The sequence below is a fragment of the Eptatretus burgeri genome, chromosome 4 (genome assembly GCF_056783735.1).
Source record: "Eptatretus burgeri isolate ZD-2024b chromosome 4, Ebu_testis_v1, whole genome shotgun sequence".
NCBI lineage: Eukaryota > Metazoa > Chordata > Myxini > Myxiniformes > Myxinidae > Eptatretus > Eptatretus burgeri.
Genome location: NC_140964.1, coordinates 83,253,224 through 83,275,776, shown reverse-complemented (window position 1 = coordinate 83,275,776; position 22,553 = coordinate 83,253,224). Strand labels below are relative to the sequence as shown.

General features: G+C 51.8%; 2 protein-coding genes across 4 annotated transcripts in view; one reads left to right on the top strand and one right to left on the bottom strand.

The window, feature by feature from the left end:
- OTUD3 (OTU deubiquitinase 3) overlaps positions 1 to 7,629 on the bottom strand; it is a 62,954-nt gene extending 55,325 nt beyond the window's left edge. For both annotated transcript variants that reach the window (XM_085879084.1, XM_085879085.1), the window contains exon 1: positions 7,335 to 7,629. In XM_085879084.1, the coding sequence (XP_085735210.1) occupies positions 7,335 to 7,543 (209 nt within the window). In that variant the 5' untranslated portion in view covers positions 7,544 to 7,629. The remainder of the gene's footprint in view (positions 1 to 7,334) is intronic.
- A 691-nt stretch (positions 7,630 to 8,320) lies between these two features.
- On the top strand, positions 8,321 to 21,752 carry LOC147028549 (uncharacterized). Of its 2 annotated transcripts, none has more exons than XM_085879077.1 (2): positions 8,321 to 8,756; positions 19,058 to 21,752. In XM_085879077.1, the coding sequence occupies exon 2, from the start codon at positions 19,408 to 19,410 to the stop codon at positions 21,571 to 21,573; it is 2,166 nt and encodes a 721-aa protein (XP_085735203.1). In that variant the 5' UTR covers positions 8,321 to 8,756; positions 19,058 to 19,407; the 3' UTR covers positions 21,574 to 21,752. The 2 variants fall into 2 exon arrangements, with proteins under 2 accessions (XP_085735203.1, XP_085735202.1); XM_085879076.1 differs by having other exon boundaries at positions 12,959 to 21,752.
- The last annotated feature ends 801 nt before the right edge of the window (positions 21,753 to 22,553 follow it).

Below are 22,553 nucleotides of genomic sequence, written 5' to 3'. Positions count from 1 at the left end.
AGCTTCCCGCAGGAGCTCGAAGGAGGGCGGAGCAAGAAGCCAGGAGGAATATAAGGGCACGCAGGAGCCAAGTCGGGTGTGTGTGGTTTATTTTGGTGGCTTCTTCTTCCTGGTCGGGATCTTCGGCTCGTGGTGGCCTGTCTCTGGAGAAGCGGTCCATGGAACGACCCATTCGTCGGAGCTCGCAGTCGGTGGGGAGTCCGGGCGTGGCACCAGGGACACAGACTGGAGGCGCTGCTCTGCCAGCTCTGTGGCGCAAACCTGCGTGCCCGAGTGTAGAGCGCCGGAGAGAGCTCGCCGGCCCCGTGGAAGGCCCGGGTCAGCCGCGGCTATCCTAGCTGCCATGGGGACAGACGTCGCGAGTCGCCCATCAAGGCACCACGGGGGTGCAGTTAACCTGCAACGGTCTCGTGGGGCCCGTTCGGTCACCAAGACTCCACGGTATAAAGGTCTACGGACCCTGTCTGACTCCCTTGTCTTTGAGAGTAGTCTTTTCTTTTCTTTTGAATGAATGTTGGTGGCGCCATCTATAAGTAGAACTGTGTAAGTGCTGTACATTGATAATTGCTTATAGTCGGTTGTAGTGCTTTTGTTGCCTGTATACGTGTTTGCATTGCTTACTGCATGCGTGCTTAGTATTCCCTGTATACGTGTGTCGTAGTAAATAAATGTGCTTGGTTAAATGTACCCAGTTCGTTGCGTCCTCTTTCCCCTATTGGAATGCCATCTTGCACTGCGGAATAGTAGTTGGGTTTTAAAACACCCAGTAAATAGAATCGGATCCGGCGAGGTCGGGCGATAATACCCGCTCGGTTATCACTGAAGAACGGAACGGACCACTTGAGCGGTTCGTGTCCAAGCCGACCTGCGTCGAGGTACGGTCTCCCGGTAGGCTACCCGCGCGAGTACTTAGGTATATCGATATTCGGCGATTAACCCTATTTTGCGCGGGTAGAAAATTGGCTAGACCGTGGTGGGATTAAGAACCCACCCGTTACTGGGTTCCAGCGTTGTTCCGGAAGGTCACGACTGAATTGTCCGTCCGGTGGGTGACGCGGCTGCTATTAGAAAAATGCGGTCGATCGCACGTGGGTGGGCGCGAATTCGTAAATATATATATATATATATATATATATATATATATATATATATATATATATATATATATATATATATATATATATATATATATATATATATATATATATATATATATATAATACGAGAAGCATATACTGCAGAAGAGCAGATAAATTACAAAAATTTACTGGGTCAAGAAAACTGAAATACTTGTATTTCTTAGACAATTGAGAACACAATGCTATTCTGCTTTTCCTGAGCTTGTTCATTGCTTCACTTATTTAAATATTAATAATAATAATAATAATAATAATAATAATAATAATAACTAAACAACCCATGAACCAGGTGGGTTCCCGTTGTGACAGCGGTTGAAGAAAAAAAATAATTTCAAGAAAAAAAAAAAGATAGCTCGAGCGAACTATACCGCTGAGGTCGTTTCCATTGATCAAATTCTCCCAGAGTACTTGACTGAATCGGGATTTGATTTTTTAATAATTTTTTTCGTTGCCCGATTTTAACGAAACTATACTGCACACCGCAGGAGAATGGTGAGTAATGTGGGCTGAAAATTTTGGCGTTTTGGCTGAAAATTTAAAAAATTTAAGACCATCACAGCCTGTCATTGTAACGTCAACCTCTGGTTGTTTGTCTATTCTCTTATATCCTTTTATTTATATGCTCTCTGTTCTTGCACAAAGCAGCTTGGCTGACGGGTAGCTATTATTTATTGGAGCATGGCTGTGCCGGTGATGCTGTGCCCCTCAACCAGTACACTGGTACTCATTTCGCCGACCTTGGGAGGATGACAGACAGAATCGACACCACTTGGTGGAAATTCAGCAGCCAACGGGACTCGAAATCAGGACCCGAGGATCCCAAGCAAGCCACCCTAACCACTAAGCAAACAGCAGGCAGATATTTACATGCTGTATGTCACGCAAGGAAGCAGCACAGGGTTCGAACCACAGATCTCCCGAATTAAGAGCAGACAATCCAACCATTACGCCACTGAAATAGGACAATCATGGCCTCCCGTTAGCCGGAGTTCCAATTGTAAGGGAACATATATAATAATATTAATTAAAAGTACATTGGTCGAGAAGAGAACACCACATTACAGTAATACTCTCTGTACTCTGACCAAGGTGGGGGTAAGGGGGGGAGACGCTTCCTGGGCGGGTTGTGGTGCTCCCTGCGATGGGGGGAGGGGGAGGGGGAGGGGACGATGCATGACATTGGGGGGGGTGGGGTCGCTCCCTGGGAGAGGATGTGGCGCTCCGTGCGATGGGGAGGGGAGGCGGGCGCTCCGTGCGATGGGGAGGAGAGGCGGGCGCTCCGTGCGATGGGGAGGAGAGGCGGGCGCTCCGTGCGATGGGGAGGAGAGGCGGGCGCTCCGTGCGATGGGGAGGAGAGGCGGGCGCTCCGTGCGATGGGGAGGAGAGGCGGGCGCTCCGTGCGATGGGGAGGAGAGGCGGGCGCTCCGTGCGATGGGGAGGAGAGGCGGGCGCTCCGTGCGATGGGGAGGAGAGGCGGGCGCTCCGTGCGATGGGGAGGAGAGGCGGGCGCTCCGTGCGATGGGGAGGAGAGGCGGGCGCTCCGTGCGATGGGGAGGAGAGGCGGGCGCTCCGTGCGATGGGGAGGAGAGGCGGGCGCTCCGTGCGATGGGGAGGAGAGGCGGGCGCTCCGTGCGATGGGGAGGAGAGGCGGGCGCTCCGTGCGATGGGGAGGAGAGGCGGGCGCTCCGTGCGATGGGGAGGAGAGGCGGGCGCTCCGTGCGATGGGGAGGAGAGGCGGGCGCTCCGTGCGATGGGGAGGAGAGCTCGGCGCTCCGTGCGATGGGGAGGAGAGCTCGGCGCTCCGTGCGATGGGGAGGAGAGCTCGGCGCTCCGTGCGATGGGGAGGAGAGCTCGGCGCTCCGTGCGATGGGGAGGAGAGCTCGGCGCTCCGTGCGATGGGGAGGAGAGCTCGGCGCTCCGTGCGATGGGGAGGAGAGCTCGGCGCTCCGTGCGATGGGGAGGAGAGCTCCGTGCGATGGGGAGGAGAGCTCCGTGCGATGGGGAGGAGAGCTCCGTGCGATGGGGAGGAGAGCTCGGCGCTCCGTGCGATGGGGAGGAGAGCTCGGCGCTCCGTGCGATGGGGAGGAGAGGTGGGCGCTCCGTGCGATGGGGAGGAGAGCTCGGCGCTCCGTGCGATGGGGAGGAGAGCTCCGTGCGATGGGGAGGAGAGCTCCGTGCGATGGGGAGGAGAGCTCCGTGCGATGGGGAGGAGAGCTCCGTGCGATGGGGAGGAGAGCTCCGTGCGATGGGGAGGAGAGCTCCGTGCGATGGGGAGGAGAGCTCCGTGCGATGGGGAGGAGAGCTCGGCGCTCCGTGCGATGGGGAGGAGAGCTCGGCGCTCCGTGCGATGGGGAGGAGAGGTGGGCGCTCCGTGCGATGGGGAGGAGAGGTGGGCGCTCCGTGCGATGGGGAGGAGAGGTGGGCGCTCCGTGCGATGGGGAGGAGAGGTGGGCGCTCCGTGCGATGGGGAGGAGAGGTGGGCGCGCCGTGCGATGGGGAGGGGAGGTGGGCGCTCCGTGCGATGGGGAGGAGAGGTGGGCGCTCCGTGCGATGGGGAGGGGAGGTGGGCGCTCCGTGCCATGGGGAGGGGAGGTGGGCGCTCCGTGCCATGGGGAGGGGAGGTGGGCGCTCCGTGCGATGGGGAGGGGAGGTGGGCGCTCCGTGCGATGGGGAGGGGAGGTGGGCGCTCCGTGCGATGGGGAGGGGAGGTGGGCGCTCCGTGCGATGGGGAGGAGGGGTGGGCGCGCCGTGCGATGCGGAGGAGGGGTGGGCGCTCCGTGCGATGGGGAGGAGAGGTGGGCGCTCCGTGCGATGGGGAGGAGAGGTGGGCGCTCCGTGCGATGGGGGAGAGGTGGGCGCTCCGTGCGATGGGGGGAGAGGTGGGCGCTCCGTGCGATGGGGGGAGGTGGGCGCTCCGTGCGATGGGGGGAGGTGGGCGCTCCGTGCGATGGGGGGGAGGTGGGCGCTCCGTGCGATGGGGGGGAGGTGGGCGCTCCGTGCGATGGGGGGAGGTGGGCGCTCCGTGCGATGGGGGAGGTGGGCGCTCCGTGCGATGGGGGGAGGTGGGCGCTCCGTGCGATGGGGGGGAGGTGGGCGCTCCGTGCGATGGGGGGGGGAGGTGGGCGCTCCGTGCGATGGGGGGAGGTGGGCGCTCCGTGCGATGGGGGGGGAGGTGGGCGCTCCGTGCGATGGGGGGGGAGGTGGGCGCTCCGTGCGATGGGGGGGAGGTGGGCGCTCCGTGCGATGGGGGGAGGTGGGCGCTCCGTGCGATGGGGGGGAGGTGGGCGCTCCGTGCGATGGGGGGGAGGTGGGCGCTCCGTGCGATGGGGGGAGGTGGGCGCTCCGTGCGATGGGGGGAGGTGGGCGCTCCGTGCGATGGGGGGGAGGTGGGCGCTCCGTGCGATGGGGGGGGAGGTGGGCGCTCCGTGCGATGGGGGGAGGTGGGCGCTCCGTGCGATGGGGGGGAGGTGGGCGCTCCGTGCGATGGGGGGAGGTGGGCGCTCCGTGCGATGGGGGGGAGGTGGGCGCTCCGTGCGATGGGGGGAGGTGGGCGCTCCGTGCGATGGGGGGAGGTGGGCGCTCCGTGCGATGGGGGGAGGTGGGCGCTCCGTGCGATGGGGGGGAGGTGGGCGCTCCGTGCGATGGGGGGGAGGTGGGCGCTCCGTGCGATGGGGGGGGGGAGGTGGGCGCTCCGTGCGATGGGGGGGATGTGGCGCTCCGTGCGATGGGAAGGGATGTGGCGCTCCGTGCGATGGGGAGGGGAGGTCGGCGCTCCGTGCGATGGGGAGGGGAGGTCGGCGCTCCGTGCGATGGGGAGGGGAGGTCGGCGCTCCATGCGATGGGGAGGGGAGGTCGGCGCTCCGTGCGATGGGGAGGGGAGGTCGGCGCTCCGTGCGATGGGGAGGGGAGGTCGGCGCTCCGTGCGATGGGGAGGGGAGGTCGGCGCTCCGTGCGATGGGGAGGGGAGGTCGGCGCTCCGTGCGATGGGGAGGGAGGTCGGCGCTCCGTGCGATGGGGAGGGGAGGTCGGCGCTCCGTGCGATGGGGAGGGGAGGTCGGCGCTCCGTGCGATGGGGAGGAGAGGTCGGCGCTCCGTGCGATGGGGAGGGGAGGTCGGCGCTCCGTGCGATGGGGAGGGGAGGTCGGCGCTCCGTGCGATGGGGAGGGGAGGTCGGCGCTCCGTGCGATGGGGAGGAGAGGTCGGCGCTCCGTGCGATGGGGAGGAGAGGTCGGCGCTCCGTGCGATGGGGAGGAGAGGTCGGCGCTCCGTGCGATGGGGAGGAGAGGTCGGCGCTCCGTGCGATGGGGAGGAGAGGTCGGCGCTCCGTGCGATGGGGAGGAGAGGTCGGCGCTCCGTGCGATGGGGAGGAGAGGTCGGCGCTCCGTGCGATGGGGAGGAGAGGTCGGCGCTCCGTGCGATGGGGAGGAGAGGTCGGCGCTCCGTGCGATGGGGAGGAGAGGTCGGCGCTCCGTGCGATGGGGAGGAGAGGTGGGCGCTCCGTGCGATGGGGAGGAGAGGTGGGCGCTCCGTGCGATGGGGAGGAGAGGTGGGCGCTCCGTGCGATGGGGAGGAGAGGTGGGCGCTCCGTGCGATGGGGAGGAGAGGTGGGCGCTCCGTGCGATGGGGAGGAGAGGTGGGCGCTCCGTGCGATGGGGAGGAGAGGTGGGCGCTCCGTGCGATGGGGAGGAGAGGTGGGCGCTCCGTGCGATGGGGAGGAGAGGTGGGCGCTCCGTGCGATGGGGAGGAGAGGTGGGCGCTCCGTGCGATGGGGAGGAGAGGTGGGCGCTCCGTGCCATGGGGAGGAGAGGTGGGCGCTCCGTGCCATGGGGAGGAGAGGTGGGCGCTCCGTGCCATGGGGAGGAGAGGTGGGCGCTCCGTGCCATGGGGAGGAGAGGTGGGCGCTCCGTGCCATGGGGAGGAGAGGTGGGCGCTCCGTGCCATGGGGAGGAGAGGTGGGCGCTCCGTGCCATGGGGAGGAGAGGTGGGCGCTCCGTGCCATGGGGAGGGGAGGTCGGCGCTCCGTGCGATGCGGAGGGGAGGTCGGCGCTCCGTGCGATGGGGAGGGGAGGTCGGCGCTCCGTGCGATGGGGAGGGGAGGTCGACGCTCCGTGCGATGGGGAGGGATGTGGCGCTCCGTGCGATGGGGAGGGGAGGTCGGCGGTCCGTGCGTTGGGGAGGGGAGGGCGGCGCTCCGTGCGATGGGGAGGGGAGGTCGGCGCTCCGTGCGATGGGGAGGGGAGGTGGGCGCTCCGTGCGATGGGGAGGGGAGGTCGGCGCTCCGTGCGATGGGGAGGAGAGGTCGGCGCTCCGTGCGATGGGGAGGGGAGGTCGGCGCTCCGTGCCATGGGGAGGGGAGGTGGGCGCTCCGTGCGATGGGGAGGGGAGGTCGGCGCTCCGTGCGATGGGGAGGGGAGGTCGGCGCTCCGTGCGATGGGGAGGGGAGGTCGGCGCTCCGTGCGATGGGGAGGGGATGTGGCGCTCCGTGCGATGGGGAGGGGAGGTCGGCGCTCCGTGCGATGGGGAGGGGAGGTCGGCGCTCCGTGCGATGGGGAGGGGAGGTCGGCGCTCCGTGCGATGGGGAGGGGAGGTGGGCGCTCCGTGCGATGGGGAGGAGAGGTCGGCGCTCCGTGCGATGGGGAGGAGAGGTCGGCGCTCCGTGCGATGGGGAGGAGAGGTGGGCGCTCCGTGCGATGGGGAGGGATGTGGCGCTCCGTGCGATGGGGAGGGGAGGTCGGCGCTCCGCGCTCCGTGCGATGGGGAGGGGAGGTGGGCGCTCCGTGCGAGGGGGAGGAGAGGTCGGCGCTCCGTGCGATGGGGAGGAGAGGTCGGCGCTCCGTGCGATGGCGAGGAGAGGTGGGCGCTCCGTGCGATGGGGAGGGATGTGGCGCTCCGTGCGATGGGGAGGGGAGGTCGGCGCTCCGTGCGATGGGGAGGGGAGGTCGGCGCTCCGTGCGATGGGGAGGGGAGGTGGGCGCTCCGTGCGATGGGGAGGAGAGGTCGGCGCTCCGTGCGATGGGGAGGAGAGGTGGGCGCTCCGTGCGATGGGGAGGGATGTGGCGCTCCGTGCGATGGGGAGGAGAGGTCGGCGCTCCCTTTGATCGGACGTGGGGTTCGGGGTGCTTCCTGAGAAGGGAGGGACGCTCACTAACTCCGTCGTTGCTCCTCTGGACATTTCTTTTTGAGACCAGGCCTTACCCATCGCCCACAACTTCTCGTAAAGTCAATCCCAGCTGCTTCAGTTGAAGCTTCAAAGCCTCATTCGCATCCTGCTGTTGTTTCTGTTGTTGCTGACGATCACGACTCGGTCCCCGCTTCCGCACTGCCCGAAGACTCACGTTTTCAGGTTTCGCGGAACGTCGAAATTTGTGTCGAGACATTTGAGTGAAAATAAACAAATAAGTCATTTAAAGGAGGGACTCGATTTGAATCGCCGCTGAAACCGAGAGCCTCGTTAACCCGCACATGCGGGTCCGACCGGAAACTCGAGACCCCTCACGCCTTATTTGAGGGCAGTTCCGAATCCAGAAGTACGAGCTTTGTCATGAACCGGTCGTAAACAGCATCGTTTCATTCGATCATGTCGATGGAGTGCGATGTGTAAACCTTGAAGGTTGTTTATGAAACCCCCAGATTGATCGACTCAATCACTCGGCGAAAAGGATTGTCTTGTATTCATCCGCCTGGAAATTAAAACATCTTTTGCCTCCCTTCGTATTTTTTTTTTTAATCCCCGTGTGTCAGTTTGCGTGGTATTTGTGTTTTCGTCTTTGCTGTAACACACAGATACCGTAGTAAAGAAGAAGAAGATTAAAAATAGGAGAAGCAGATGTTTGCGTTCAGCTGGAATGTACGCATGAATATGACGTCATCACGTAAACGGAATTCGTGGCTGTTAACGTACAAGTCACAGAAGTTGTTTGAGTGTTCCAAGGACATCTCGAGGATGCCAAAATAAAAATATGGAAATAGATTGATTTTTATTGTTTAAATAAAAAAGTATTTTTTTTATTCGTGTCTCGAAAGAGCAGCAGCTTCTTCTTCTTCTTCTTCTTCTTCTTCTTCTTCTTCTTCTTCTTCTTCTTCTTCTTCTTCTTCTTCTTCTTCTTCTTCTTTCGCCTCGGCTCTTTTATATGCCGGATCCGGATCTCCTTAAATACTAAGCACCTGTACACATCCTCGCATTGACGGTTCCTTTTGAGAGCGTCGATCATCAACTTTTAAATATATTCGGACATTTGCTTTAAACTTTCGAAAAGTTCACGTTACTATTTAAAGATTATTCCATTTAATGTGTTGTAATTTCGTAAATATACGATTTTCTCGTCATGAACAGGAGCCTCCATGACGGGTCTCGCTATTGGCTCTATCAAGGCACGTGACGAAATATCGGAAGTTGTTGTTGTTATTGCCTTTCGGACGCGGCTCCTGGACACATTTGGCCTTGTTTTTATTTTGTGTGGAGCACAGGAGAGTCCCGATATAAAAGAGTTGCGACAACCCGGATTTTGAAGCCATTTTGTTTCCAACGAGCCCGGTCCACTGAACATGTTCCCATGCTGCGTGAAGCGTAATGTGTCCGTTTTCTAATCAAGTTCTTTCTCCTCACCCAAAAGAGAGGTTGTATTACCTGATGCTTTTTTATCGTTTTTTCCATCGCGTTAGAATAAACTTACAACCAGACGGGGTTGATTTAACCCTCAACCCGATCGCAGAAACCGCGGCAAAATGAAGTGAAATGTGTGAGTGAACGTTCACGCTGATGAATGCTGAATTCTCGGGTAACAGAGTGAGTGGAGGAAACAGAAGAAAAGGTAGTGACAGAATGCAGAAATATGAATGAAGTGGAAGAAGGAAAGTGAAAGTGATAAAAGGCGTCACACTATCCACACCAGATGTGCATACACCATTAGATCCACACCATCCACGCCAGATGCCCACACCATCAATCCTCACCATCCACGCCAGATCCGAACACCATCGATCTGCCCATCCACGCCAGATGCCCACACCATCGATCCACCCATCCACGCCAGAAGCGAACACCATCGATCCACCCATCCACGCCAGATGCGCACACCATCGATCCACACCATCCACGTGAGATTCCCACACCATCGATCCTCACCATCCACGCCAGATGCGCACACCATCGATCCACACCAGATGCGCACACCATCGATCCACACCAGATGCATGCACACACCATCCACACCAGATGCACACACACCATCCACACCAGATGCACACACACCATCCACATCAGATGCACACCCCATCCATGCCAGATGCATGCACACCATGCCAGTTTCACACAAACCATCCACATCAGATGCACACACTATCCATGACAGTTGCACAGCATACCATCCACCCCAGATGCGTGCACACCATACCAGATTCTCACAAACCATCCACACCAAATGCGCACACATCATCCACACCAGATACATGCCCATACCATCCATGCTAGATGCATGCACACCGTACCAGATTCGCACAAACTGGAGACAAACAAACAAACATAAACACCACCCAGACACGTCCGGAGACAAACTCCCATCCAGACATGTCCGGAGGCAAACTCCCATCCAGACACGTCCGGAGACAAACTCCCATCCAGACATGTCCGGAGGCAAACTCCCATCCAGACACGTCCGGAGACAAACTCCCATCCAGACATGTCCGGAGACGCATCCGGAGACAAACACCGCCCCGACGCGTCCTGAAACAAACACCGCTCCGACTCGTCTGGAGACAAACGCTGCCCCGACGTGTCCAGAGACAAATGCCGCCCCAACGTGTCCGTAGAGGAACACCACCCGATGCGTCCGGAGGCAAACACCGCTCCGATGTGCTGGAGATAAACACCGTCCCGACGAGTCCTGAAACAAACGTTGCTTCCACTCGTCCGGACACAAATGCTGTGCCGACGTGTCCAGAGACTTATGCCGCCCTGACGCGTCCGGAGACAAACACCGCCTCAAAGCGTCCGGAGAGGAACACCACCCCAATGCATCCGGACACAAACACCACTCTGATGCGCCGGAGACAAACACCGCATCGACGCGCCGGACGCAAACACCTCCCTCACGCATCCGGAGACAAACACTGCCTCGAAGCATCCAGAGACGAACACCACCCTGATGCGTCCGGAGAGGAACACTGCCCCGATGCACTGGAGACAAACACCGCCCCGACGAGTACCGCTCTGATGCGCCGGAGACAAACACCGCCCCGACGAGTCCTGAAACAAACGCTGCCCCGACACATCTGGAGACAAACACCGCAGAGACGCGTCCAGAGACAAACACCGCCCCCGACGTGTCCCGAAACAAACGCTGCTCCGACTCGTCCGAAGACAAATGCTGCCCCGACGTGTCCAGAGACAAACGCCGCACCGGCGCGTCTGGAGACAAACACTGCCCTGACGCGGCCGGAGAAAAACACTGCCTCGAAGCGTCCGGAGACGAACACCACCCTGATGCGTCCGGAGACAAACACTGCCCCGACGAGTCCTGAAACGAATGCTACTCCGACTCGTCCGGAGATAAATGCTGCGCCGATGTGTCCAGAGATTTATGCCGCCCCAATGCGCCGGAGACAAACACCGCCGACGCGTCCAGAGACAAAGACTGCCTTGACGTGTCCGGAGACAAACACCGCCCCGACGTGCTCGAGACAAACACCGCCGACGCGTCCAGAAAAACACACCGCCCTGGCGCGACCGGAGACAATCACCGCCGCGACATGCTTGAGAAAAACACCGCCCAGACGCGTCTGGAGAGAAATACTGCCCCGACACGTCTGGAAACAAACGCCACTCCGACTCGTCCAGAGACAAATACCGCCGACGCGTCCAGAGACAAAGACTTCCTCGACGTGCCCGGAGACAAACACCGCCCCGACGTGCCAGAGACAAACACCGCCGACGCGTCCAGAGACAAACACCACCGTGGCACGACCGGAGACAATCACCACCCCGACATGCTTGAGACAAACACCGCCCAGACGCATCTGGAGACAAACACAGCCCCAACACGTCTGGAAACAAATGCCACTCCGACTCGTCCAGAGACAAACACCGCCTCGAAGCGTCCGGAGAGGAACACCACCCCCATGTATCCGGACACAGCCACCGCTCCGATGCGCCAGAGACAAACACCGCCCCGACGAGTCCTGAGACAAACGCTGCAATGACTAGTCTGGAGACAAACACCGCCCCGACGTGCTCGAGACAAACACCGCCGACACGTCCAGAAACAAACACCACCCTGGCGCGACCGGAGACAATCACCGCCCCGACATGCTGAGACAAACACCGCCCAGACGCATCTGGAGGCAAACACTGCCCGACACGTCCGGAAACAAACGCCACTCCGACTCGTCCAGAGACAAACACCGCCGACGCGTCAAGAGACAAAGACTGCCTCGAAGCGTCCGGAGAGGAACACCACCCCGATGCATCCGACACAAACACTGCTCCGATGCGCCGGAGACAAACATCGCCCCGACTTGTCCTGAAACAAACGCTGTTCCGACTCGTCCGGAGACAAATGTTGCACCGACGTGTCCAGAGACTTACGGCGCCCCGACGCGTCTGGAGAAAAATACCGCCCTGACGCGTCCAGAGACAAACACCGCCTCGAAGCATCCGTAGATGAACACCACCCTGACACGTCCGGAGGCAAGCACCACCTCGACGCGTTGGAGACAAATACCGCCGATGCGTCCAGAGACAAACACCGCCCCGGCGCGTCTGGAGACAAACACCGCCCAGACGTATCTGGAGAGAAACACCGCTCCGAGCGTCCGCAAGCAAATGCCACTCAGACTTGTCCGGAGACAAACACTGCCCCAATGTGTCCGGAGACAAACACCAACTGGATGCATACGGAGTCAAATGCCACCCTGACGCGTCTGGAGACAAACACCAACCGGACACATCCGGAGCCAAGCTGTCCAAAGCCAATCTCCCATCTGGACACGTCTCGAGATAAACTCCCGTCCAGACATAAACACCACCCGGACGCTACTGGTGACAAACACTGCCCGGAAGCGTCCGGAACCAAGCTGTCCAGATGCAAACACTGCTTGGACACATCTGGAGACAAACTCCCATCCAGACATGTCCAGATATAAATACCATCCCGACACGTCCAGAGACAAAACCTGCCCAGAGACCAATACTGTCCAGACATAACCACCATCTGGATATGTCCAGAGACAGACAGACAGACAGACAGACAGAGAGAGAGAGAGAGAGAGAGAGAGAGAGAGAGAGAGAGAGAGAGAGAGAGAGGGCGTGAGAGAGGTGTGGGGGGAGGAGGGTCCTGCACTGTATTTGGAGAGCAAGGATGGGACGAGGAAAGAGAGAGAGAGAGGGGTGGTGGTAGGAGAGTTAGCAGATAGAATATGTTATGCTTTATGAACAACACACACACACGCACACACACACACACACACACACACACACACACACACACACACACACACACACACACACACACACACACACACACACACACACACACTCTCTCCATACTGTATAGGATCCTTTTAACTTTAAAGCCAGTTTTCACCGTGCATGCAGCAGTTAAAGAAATGAAATGAATTTGTTCAAGTAATGACTTTATCCACAAAAGAGTTGCTGTTTAACGAAGAACAACCCTGGAGACATCGCAAAGTTTAATCGCCCGTGAAATAAACATTGCAGATAATCCACCATGTTGCCTGCTCGTCTGTGCATGTATCACGTAGGACATCGTTCGTGGTCCAAGCAATCGTTATAACTATATTTTAAAACGTCCGTTTTTCACCAGATTTGCTTTGATTACCTGCAGAGCACCTCGCGAAACCTCTGAAAATCGACAAAGATCTGTCAGACACCATGGACAGGCAAGTCCCTGTGGGGGACAGGGTGCGAGGTCTTGCAGTGAATGCATTAAATCATACAGCTCAATGAAGCTGGTTAATTTTGGCAGCTTCCCAAATTTTTTGGTTTACTCGATATATTTCTCCAAACAGTAGAAAAAGTAAGTTTAATGCTTTAGAAATTCCAGATTTTCTTGTGTATATATGGAGAAGGAGGGAACATAGCCTTGTTTGTTTAAAGTAAATAGGTATATCGCCTGAATGAAAAACTTCTTATCTGTCTATAATTCCAGCAATCTATGTGTGTGTCTCTATGTGTGTGTGTCTGTGACCGCTGTTTCTCGACAACCACTGGTCCGATCTAATTGAAACTTGCCAGATATATTGCTGGGGACCTGAGGATGTGCCTTTTCAAGGTTTGATATTAATCGGACAAGTGCTTCCCAAGTTATGGCCATTTATTTACCAACCAATGACAAGACACGTTGCTGCGTGGGCGTGGCCAATGGGGGAAGGGAACCTCAGCCGCGTTCTCCATTACGGGTTACAACGTACGGACTTCCGGAGAGTGATGACTTCAGGTATTGTAATATTTTCTCGATTTCTTATGCGCATTTATAGATAAAAACAATGCCCCAAGTTATGATCGTTTTCATATTAGACGCTACATAAATTTCGGTAACATCAGAGTGAGCTGTTGTGCTCCGAAGCAGGAAGTAATTATTTTTTTCTCTTCTCTTCTCTTTGTGTTTTTCCTTGCGATGACATTGCGAAAAGGCAAAATACGTTGGCGCTAATTGAATAATTGGCCATTAAAACTAAATTGCGAATAATCGTGACTGCGATATGCGAACTTCCGGGCCACGCACGTGCGGGGCACGCGAGAGCGATGGAACGGCCTGTGTGGTTGTTGTTTCTTGGTCGCGGTTTGAATTTTTTTATTTTTTTTTAACGGGCACGTACTAGTCTATCTATAATTCCAGCAATCTCTCTGTGTGTCTGTCTGTCTGTCTGTCTGTATGTGTGTCTGCGACCGCCATTTCTCGACAACCCCTGGTCCAATCTAATTGAAACTTGCCAGAAATATTTCTGGGGACCTGAAGATGTCCCTTTTCAAGGTTTGATATTAATCGGAGAAGCGGATTCCAAGTTACGGCCATTTATTTATCAACCAATGACAGGACATGGTGCTATGACATCACTACTGATGTCACAATTAATGTTTTTTTGTTTGTTTTTTTGCACGTACGGCCACGCACGTACGGCCATGCACCTATGGGCCGCACCTACGGGCACGCGAGAGCGATGGAACGGCCTGTGTGGTTGTTGTTTCTGGCAAAGGTTTGAAAGTTTGTTTTTTTTTACGCATGTACGGGCCCGCACCTACGGGCATGCACTAGTCTATCTATAATTCCAGCAATCTCTGTGTGTCTGTCTGTCTGTATGTGTGTCTGCAACTGCTGTTTCTCGACAACCCCTGGTCCAATCTAATTGAAACTTGCCAGGAATATTACTGGGGACTTGAGGATGTGCATTATCAAGGTTTGATATTAATCGGACAAGCAGTTCCCAAGTTATGGGCATTTATTTACCAAAGCAATTACAGGACACGTTGCTATGACATCACTATTGACGTCACAATCATTTTTTTTTTGCACGTTCGGGCATGCACCTACGGTCACGCACGTACGGGCACGCACCTACGGGTCCACACCTATGGGCCCGCACTAGTTTCTTTAAATTACTAGATTTCACTGCACATTTCGACACGTATTTCGCCCAGACGATATCCGATCCTCAAAAGAAAAAAAATATTTTGATGCTGTACTTTAATTAGTCCGTGAGAGTAGATCGGGGAAAATCATATAATTTCGGCTGTCCCAAAAGTCACCAAGGGATTTAGAAATTAAATAACATTTCTGTTTTTTAATAATTTGTTTTTCTTTTCAGAGTTTAGATTAACATTTGGAAATTACCCATGGAAAAATTCACAACTCAACAAAGAACCAAAATCGTGGAATTTTATTTAAAATTTCATCGATCAATTATTTTCACTCAAAGAGCATACTGCCGATACTTCAATGCCAGAAAACCACCTTCAGATTTCATGATTTGTCGGTTGATTCAACGTTTTCGGCAATATGGGTCACGATCTGGAAGACCATTTTCAGTCCGTTCGCAGATTAATCGTGAATGTGCACTGGACAGAATTCAAGAAGAACCAGGAACATCGATCCGCAGACATTCTGACCAGTTGGGGATGTCTCGGATGTCACTGTATCATTATTTTCGTCATTATCATTTTCGTCATTGTCATCATTTTCGTGATCATCAACGTTTTCGTCATCGTTATCGGCATCGTTTTTGTCATTGTTATCGTTTAGGTTATTGTCTTCGTTTTCGTCATTGTTATCGTCATTGTTATCGTTTAGGTCATTGTCTTCGTTTTCGTCATTGTAATCATTTAGGTCATCGTCTTCGTTTTTGTCATTGTTATCGTTTAGGTCATTGTCTTCGTTTTCGTCATTGTCATCATTTTTGTCCTTGTTATCGTTTTCGTCATTGTCATCATCGTTTTCGTCATTGTCATCATTTTTGTTCTTGTTATCGTTTTCGTCATTGTCATCATCGTTTTCGTCGTGAAAAAAAGAGGTGAAAGTTCTTCGTTTTCAGCTGGAACCACCACATGATGGGTGATCCCGCTGTCACGGTGCAGTAGGTTTTCTTCAGTGAAGGCCATGAAGCACTGATAAAAGTCTTCAGGACGCTCATCTGGATCGAGGCGAATGTCCAAAAAGCCATTGAAGTGAGCGCCGTGGACAGGAAACCATGGGGGATGTGGAGGTGTATGACCCACCAAATGCTGTGTATGGATGTGGAATTTTTCACAGTAGTACTTCGACAAAACACGGGACAATTATTGGCTGTCTGGCCTCGTATTCATTCCAGCATGGTAACTTTCTGCTGGGCCGTGTGGCATCCCGCTTCCTGGTTTTCTGCTCCATCATCGCTAAATTCCCCTGAGGGGGCACATCTGGTCTTCTTCCACCATTGTGAATCATCAACAAGAAATGGGACAAAATTGGCGTTCTGTGAAAGCGCTCAATGCAAGTTCTGGCGCCAATTTTCAAACGAATCAACAGTTTCAATCTTACTGAGACGCCATTGTCTTTGTGCTCGACGTGTAGTCGCCATGTTGGACACTGCGTGATGACGAACTGAAAAAGCTCGTGCGATCCAGATAATATTCTTTCGGCTCGCTGGCCACGTGTTTGTGCAAACGCTCGTGTGCAGAATGAGGCAGGATTTTTACCATTCGTTCCGTCTCCATTGTTGAGCCAGCGGGTGAATGAGTTCGAGAAACTTTTTCCAGCATGAGAAACTGAAAGGGCACTCATTCACAGGCACACCTCTGCCCCGTCATGCCTGATGCACAACATCTCGGGCACAATATATTTTTGAAATGTCATGCGATGTGTCGTTTTTGGCCTAATGTCTCAATGGTGAAGAATAACTTTTTAAATTATCAGATGCGGATCCGGATTCGGATCTTCACCAAAATCGAAACAATTCTTCCTTGCCACACACTCAACGTGTCCACAAAGTTTCGGCCAAATCCGTCCACAACGATTTTTTCATCGTTTTCGTCATTGTCTTCATTTTCGTCGTCTTCGTTTTCATCATTGTCATTGCTTTGGTCATTGTCTTAGTTTTCATCATTGTCATCGTTTTTGTCATTGTCATAGTTTTCATCATTGTCATCGTTATTATCATTAACCTCTGTCATCGAAGATGGACGGAGGTTACTGTTTTCACCCCTGTCTGTTTGTTTGTTTGTTTGTTTGTGAACAGTATTACGGAAAAACTCCTGGACGGATTTCGACGAAACTTGGTGGGGGGATTAGGTATGGTCCAAGTATCATGCCATTAGATTTTGGACTTGGTCCAAAGTCCAATATGGCTGCTATGGCGGCCATTTTGAAAAAATATTTGAATTTTTGTTTTTGCATTTCTACATGTTTTAAGTGATTTCCAACCAAAAAAAAAATTTGTTAGAGAAAAAAAACAACAAATTTTGCACCTTTTTTTTCAAAAAAATTTCGATTTTCATTTTTTGCCATTTCTACATACGCGTCGATCTAGTTTAGTTTATTCAATCGTGGTTCAGTGGAGTCTGATCCGTTTTGACCTACAATGAATAGGATATCAGGTTCACTTAAGTGACCCAGCAGTATTTGCGGCGGAGGTTTTGCACTCTACCGAGTGCTCCCCCTCTAGTTGTCATAGTTTTCATCATTGTGATTATCATTGCTGACACAGACAGACAGAGGTGCAAACATCACCTCCATCCATCTTCTGTGAGTGAGGTCATAACTGCATCTCAGATCGCTGCAACTTTCACTTTGACACGTTACTTGTCCAGTGAAGCTGAATTCGTTTTTTTCAGAATTTGCAACAGGTAAAATATATTTTTAGATTGAAAATGTCAGGAATGTTTTATAAGATAATAATTCAAGGCAAACTTTAATCGGAAATTTCACACCGTGTTCCCACGGAAGAGTTCACAACCGTTTGGAGGGAGGATGGGACTGGTAAAATGGTTGACATGCGGCGTCAAGCTGCAAAGCGGAAGAGCGATCAGGATATCGGGGAGATCAGTTGTCCTCGCCCCCCCCCCCCCACAAGTGAAATTAAATAAACTGTTGGATTAATATATTAATTGGGTATGGATAAAAGGCAGACATGATGGGCAAAACATGGCCTCCCCTATGTCCAAGTTCCTTGTATTTCCACGTTTCAACCTTTTGTAATCCATTACTTTCTGTGGCCCAACTCAGGGTCCAGCCGCCCAGCAAGCAGTTTTATGAGTCTTGGTCGGTTAGATATTATACTATCATGCCTCAGCGCACCTGGACGTTTTTGACCTGTTCCCCTCCACTCCCATCACTTCGTCCAGAGTGTAAACACCACTTTTCAAGATGACCTTGCATTTGGGTCCGCCCAATGTTTTTCTGCATTTTTGTGATCACCAGACCATCTGAATGAATGTTCCGATTGAGGCCACTCTGGCACCCTTGATCATTTTTGTAGAAATCCATTAATATGCAAATTAGCGATGGCCATTGTCAAAATTACTATTTTTCTTAATATCTCCAAAAGTAAGCATCCAAACAGCCTGGTTGAGGTGTCCACACCCATGTTTTTATGGTCACTGGTCATGATAAACCCACTTAAAATTTAATAACATTTAAATATAGCTCATTAATATGCAAATTAGCACTCGCCATTATCAAAATGACAATTTTTCTTAATATTTCCAGAAGTAAGTATCCAAACAGCCTGGTTGAGGTGTCCACACCCATGTTTTTAGGGTCACTAGTCATGATAAACCCACTTAAATTGTAATAACATTTAAATTTAACTCATTAATATGCAAATTAGCACTCACCATTATCAAAATAACAATTTTTCTTAATATTTCCAGAAGTAAGCATCCAAACAGCCTGGTTGAGGTGTCCAAACCCATGTTTTTAGGGTCACTGGTCATGATAACCCCACTTACAATTTGATAACATTGAAATTTAGCTCATTAATATGCAAATTAGCATAACACTACACCCTGAATTTGTCTGCGCCGATTGGCGTTTTTGCAGTGCAGTTATACAACAACAACAAAACTGTTTGAAAATAACTTGCGCAGAGCCGTTTATCCCCAGTACAGTTGTGACGAAATGGCTGACCTCAGAAGATCAACAGCATGAACTGTTTCTGATCAAGTAAGTTGAGGCTTGTAATGTAATGAAAGAAACATGGAGAACTGAGTTTTAAGTAAGAGTAATGTCTTCTGATATAGTAGAATGATCGATATTATTTGCAAGCAAGTTTTTTTTTAAAATTATTTAACATGATCTGGCTGAAAGCAACTGTGTATTTTATTGATTTTTTTAAAGTACACAGGGTGGAACCTGTTTCCTGAGAATTTTTTTTAAATACGAACAAAGAAATTAAATGTTTTCTGATGTTTATAATTACCTCTATTGTTACAGGTTGAGGCTCCATCACCATGGGAGACAGTTTCTTCAGTCCATGCGATGCAACTAAAGCTGGAAAACCTCTGGTTAACAGTTGGTCCAGACAGAGTGCAAAGTATCATCCGGTCAAGCAAAGCAAGACAAGATGGTATACATGAAGAGCTTGAACAGAGATTACAGGCAGACAAATCTATCGAGCTCGAATGCCATAGAGACTGTGTGTCAACGTACACATCACGCTCACACATAGAAAGATACTTGAAACGAATGAGTAATGTCTGTTTGGAAGATGCTTCAACAAGCAAAATAAGCCAGCGTTTGTTGGTGCTGAGCATGAAGGAGACTGGCCATTGCATCTTTGGGCTATGAAGGAGATGCTCCCTTACTTCTTCGCGGCTGGACATCGCAACTATGCTAGATATGGGCTCTACTACCTTCGATCGATGGAAAGGCTTCATGGAGACATTCTGGAAATGTTCTTAAAAGGAGATCACGTGATGCGGCACAAGAAGGGCCTATGGAACGGCATATGGTCGGATGTGTACATCGAGTCCACGTTCATGCACTACGGTCATGGCATACATGGAATCATTGGCATTACACTGAAGCTTTCTACACTGAAGAAGTCGGTCTATAGTATGCACACATTTACTCAGATAGTCCATGGTCTCACAGATATGTCTGAGGGGCACATAGTCACAGAGGTGACCATTCACAAGGAAGAGAAGCCATCACGCATACGATCTGATGCAGAGGACCGAGATAAGATAAGGAGAAAACTCCAGTCTTGTATCGACCCACTTGACCCAAACGAACATGCAGACAGAGTTGTCAACATTGTAACTGGCAGAATTGGACCGGAGAAGGTGAATGCGCTAAGGGCAGTTGACATTGGCCAAGCACAGATGCATTCGTATGAAGAAAGCTGGCCAGCAGGATTCAACGCTCCCTTATCTAAACAAGTCATAACTATGGCAGTGACACGGAAAGTCATGCGTGTGGGATCTACTGAGGTTTGTGATCTAAATCTCATCTACTCCAGGGTCATGGGACTCCAACAAAGTCGAAACATCAAACTATGTGACGTCTTAAAGTACGAGCTTGCACCTGTGCCAACATCAATGTTCAGTGAAAAGGGGGAGATGAGAATAGCAAAGACAAAGTCGACATTGAAGAATAATCTCCAAGTGGAAATCTCAACAAGACTGGGTCCACAACCTGAAGTCACCATCTTAGATGGTTGTGCAATCCTCTGGGTTATTCATTGGCCTAACAGGGGAATTGTGCAAGACTTTGTTGACAACTTCACGAGCTACATCATGGCAAAGGTGGACAAATCAGATGTATATCTGGTATTTGACAGATATCATGATTTCAGCATCAAGAGTGGAACAAGATTAGCAAGAGCTGGGCAGCAAGCTAGCAGGCGCCACAGGTTGAACCACCAGACTCCACTGCCTCCACAGCTGGTGATTCTGTCAGTAACTGAGAACAAAGTTCAGCTGATAGAACTGATTTGCCAGAATTTTATTGACGTTAGTCAACAGAGAAAGCAGAGCCAACACAGGCTCGTCATTACGGGACAGGAGTCTACCCCAGTGGAAATACACCACGGAGCCCAAATATGTCACACTGATTTGAAGACGATGCATGAGGAGGCATATGTCATCATGATTCAGCAAGTTGCTCAAGTTGCCGAAAATGGCGCAAAATGTATCACAGTCATTTGTGATGATACTGATGTGTTCATCTTGCTTGTTTATCACTTCACAGAACTTCATCTGCAATGCTGCGTAACAATGGAAGCAACATGTCCTGGCCGATTGTTGATCGACATTGGGGCCACTGCTAGAAAGCATGCCAGGATGGTGCAAGACCTACTAGCTTTACACGTACTGACAGGTTGCGACACCGTTGCCCAGATGTATGGTGGAGGTAAACTGACTGGCAAGAAGACACTCGCAGCAGGCCATTCACTTCAAAAACTTGGGAATGTGGATGCATCTATTGACGATGTCATCGCCGAAGCCACTGTGTTCATGGCTGTTTGCTATGGTAGCAAGGAGAGAAACAACATGTCTGATGTTCGCAAAGAGGTGTGGTCTATGAAGATGGCGAAACCAAATGCCATCAAAGCACCATACCTAAAGGCTGTGCCACTAACTACAGAGTCTTTTGAACAAAACGTGCGACGCGCTCATATCCAGACAGCAATATGGAAGTCAGCTGCTGAGCTGCAGCCACCACCTCTGGATCCCACTCAGTACGGATGGAAACGTGATGAGGCATCAAGATCATTACTTCCAATTATGCTGCCGCCCAACGTTTCTCTTGCACCACCAGAGATCTTGGAGCAAATACCATGCGGATGTTCCTCCGACAAGCAATGCTACACAGCTCAATGCCGCTGCACAGCAGCCAAGTTACCATGCACAGTTTTCTGTACATGCCATGGAGATACTGGCTGCAGGAATGAGCGCACCAAGACAGCTGCTGCATTTGCCCTTGATGATGATTCTGACACTGAATGAGACTCCAAGCACTGAAGTAGCCTTCATAAGGTTTACAAACCTATTATACAGATGAACATTTGATTTACACAGGAATGTCTTCTTTTGTTCATGTTGTTAGCTGCTTTCATTGCATACTGTCGAATTGTTGATTCTGCATGAATAATAAAGTGATCTATATTCACAAAGACTGAAGCGTTTTTTTTCTATCTATATGTCTATTTTTCTACATTTTCAATAATGGTGACTGCTAATTTTCATATTAATGAGCCAAATTTCAATGTTATCAAATTGTAAGTGGGTTTATCATGACCAGTGACCCTAAAACATGGGTTTGACACCTCAACCAGGCTGTTTGGATGCTTACTTCTGGAGATATTAAGAAAAATTGTTATTTTGATAATGGCGACTGCTAAATTGCATATTAATGAGCTAAATTTAAATGTTATTAAATTGTTAGTGGGTTTATCATGACCAGTGACCCTAAAAACATGGGTATGGACACCTCAACCAGGCTATTTGGATGCTTACTTTTGGAGATATTTAGAAAAATTGTTATTTTGATAATGGCGACTGCTAATTTGCATATTAATGAGCTAAATTTAAATGTTATTAAATTGATAGTGGGTTTACCATGACCAGTGACCCATAAAACATGGGTATGGACACCTCAACCAGGCTATTTGGATGCTTACTTTTGGAGATATTTAGAAAAATTGTTATTTTGATAATGGCGACTGCTAATTTGCATAATAATGAGCTAAATTTAAATGTTATTAAATTTTAAGTGGGTTTATCATGACGAGTGACCCATAAAAACATGGGTGTGGACACCTCAACCAGGTTGTTTGGATGCTTACCTCTGGAGATATTAAGAAAAATTGTTATTTTGATAATGGCGACTGCTAATTTGCATATTAATGAGCTAAATTTAAATGTTATTAAATTGATAGTGGGTTTACCATGACCAGTGACCCATAAAACATGGGTGTGGACACCTC

Coding starts and splice junctions, on each gene's coding strand:
- LOC147028549 (XM_085879077.1), top strand. CDS start 19,408: ATGAAGGAGATGCTCCCTTACTTCTTCGCGGCTGGACATCGCAACTAT.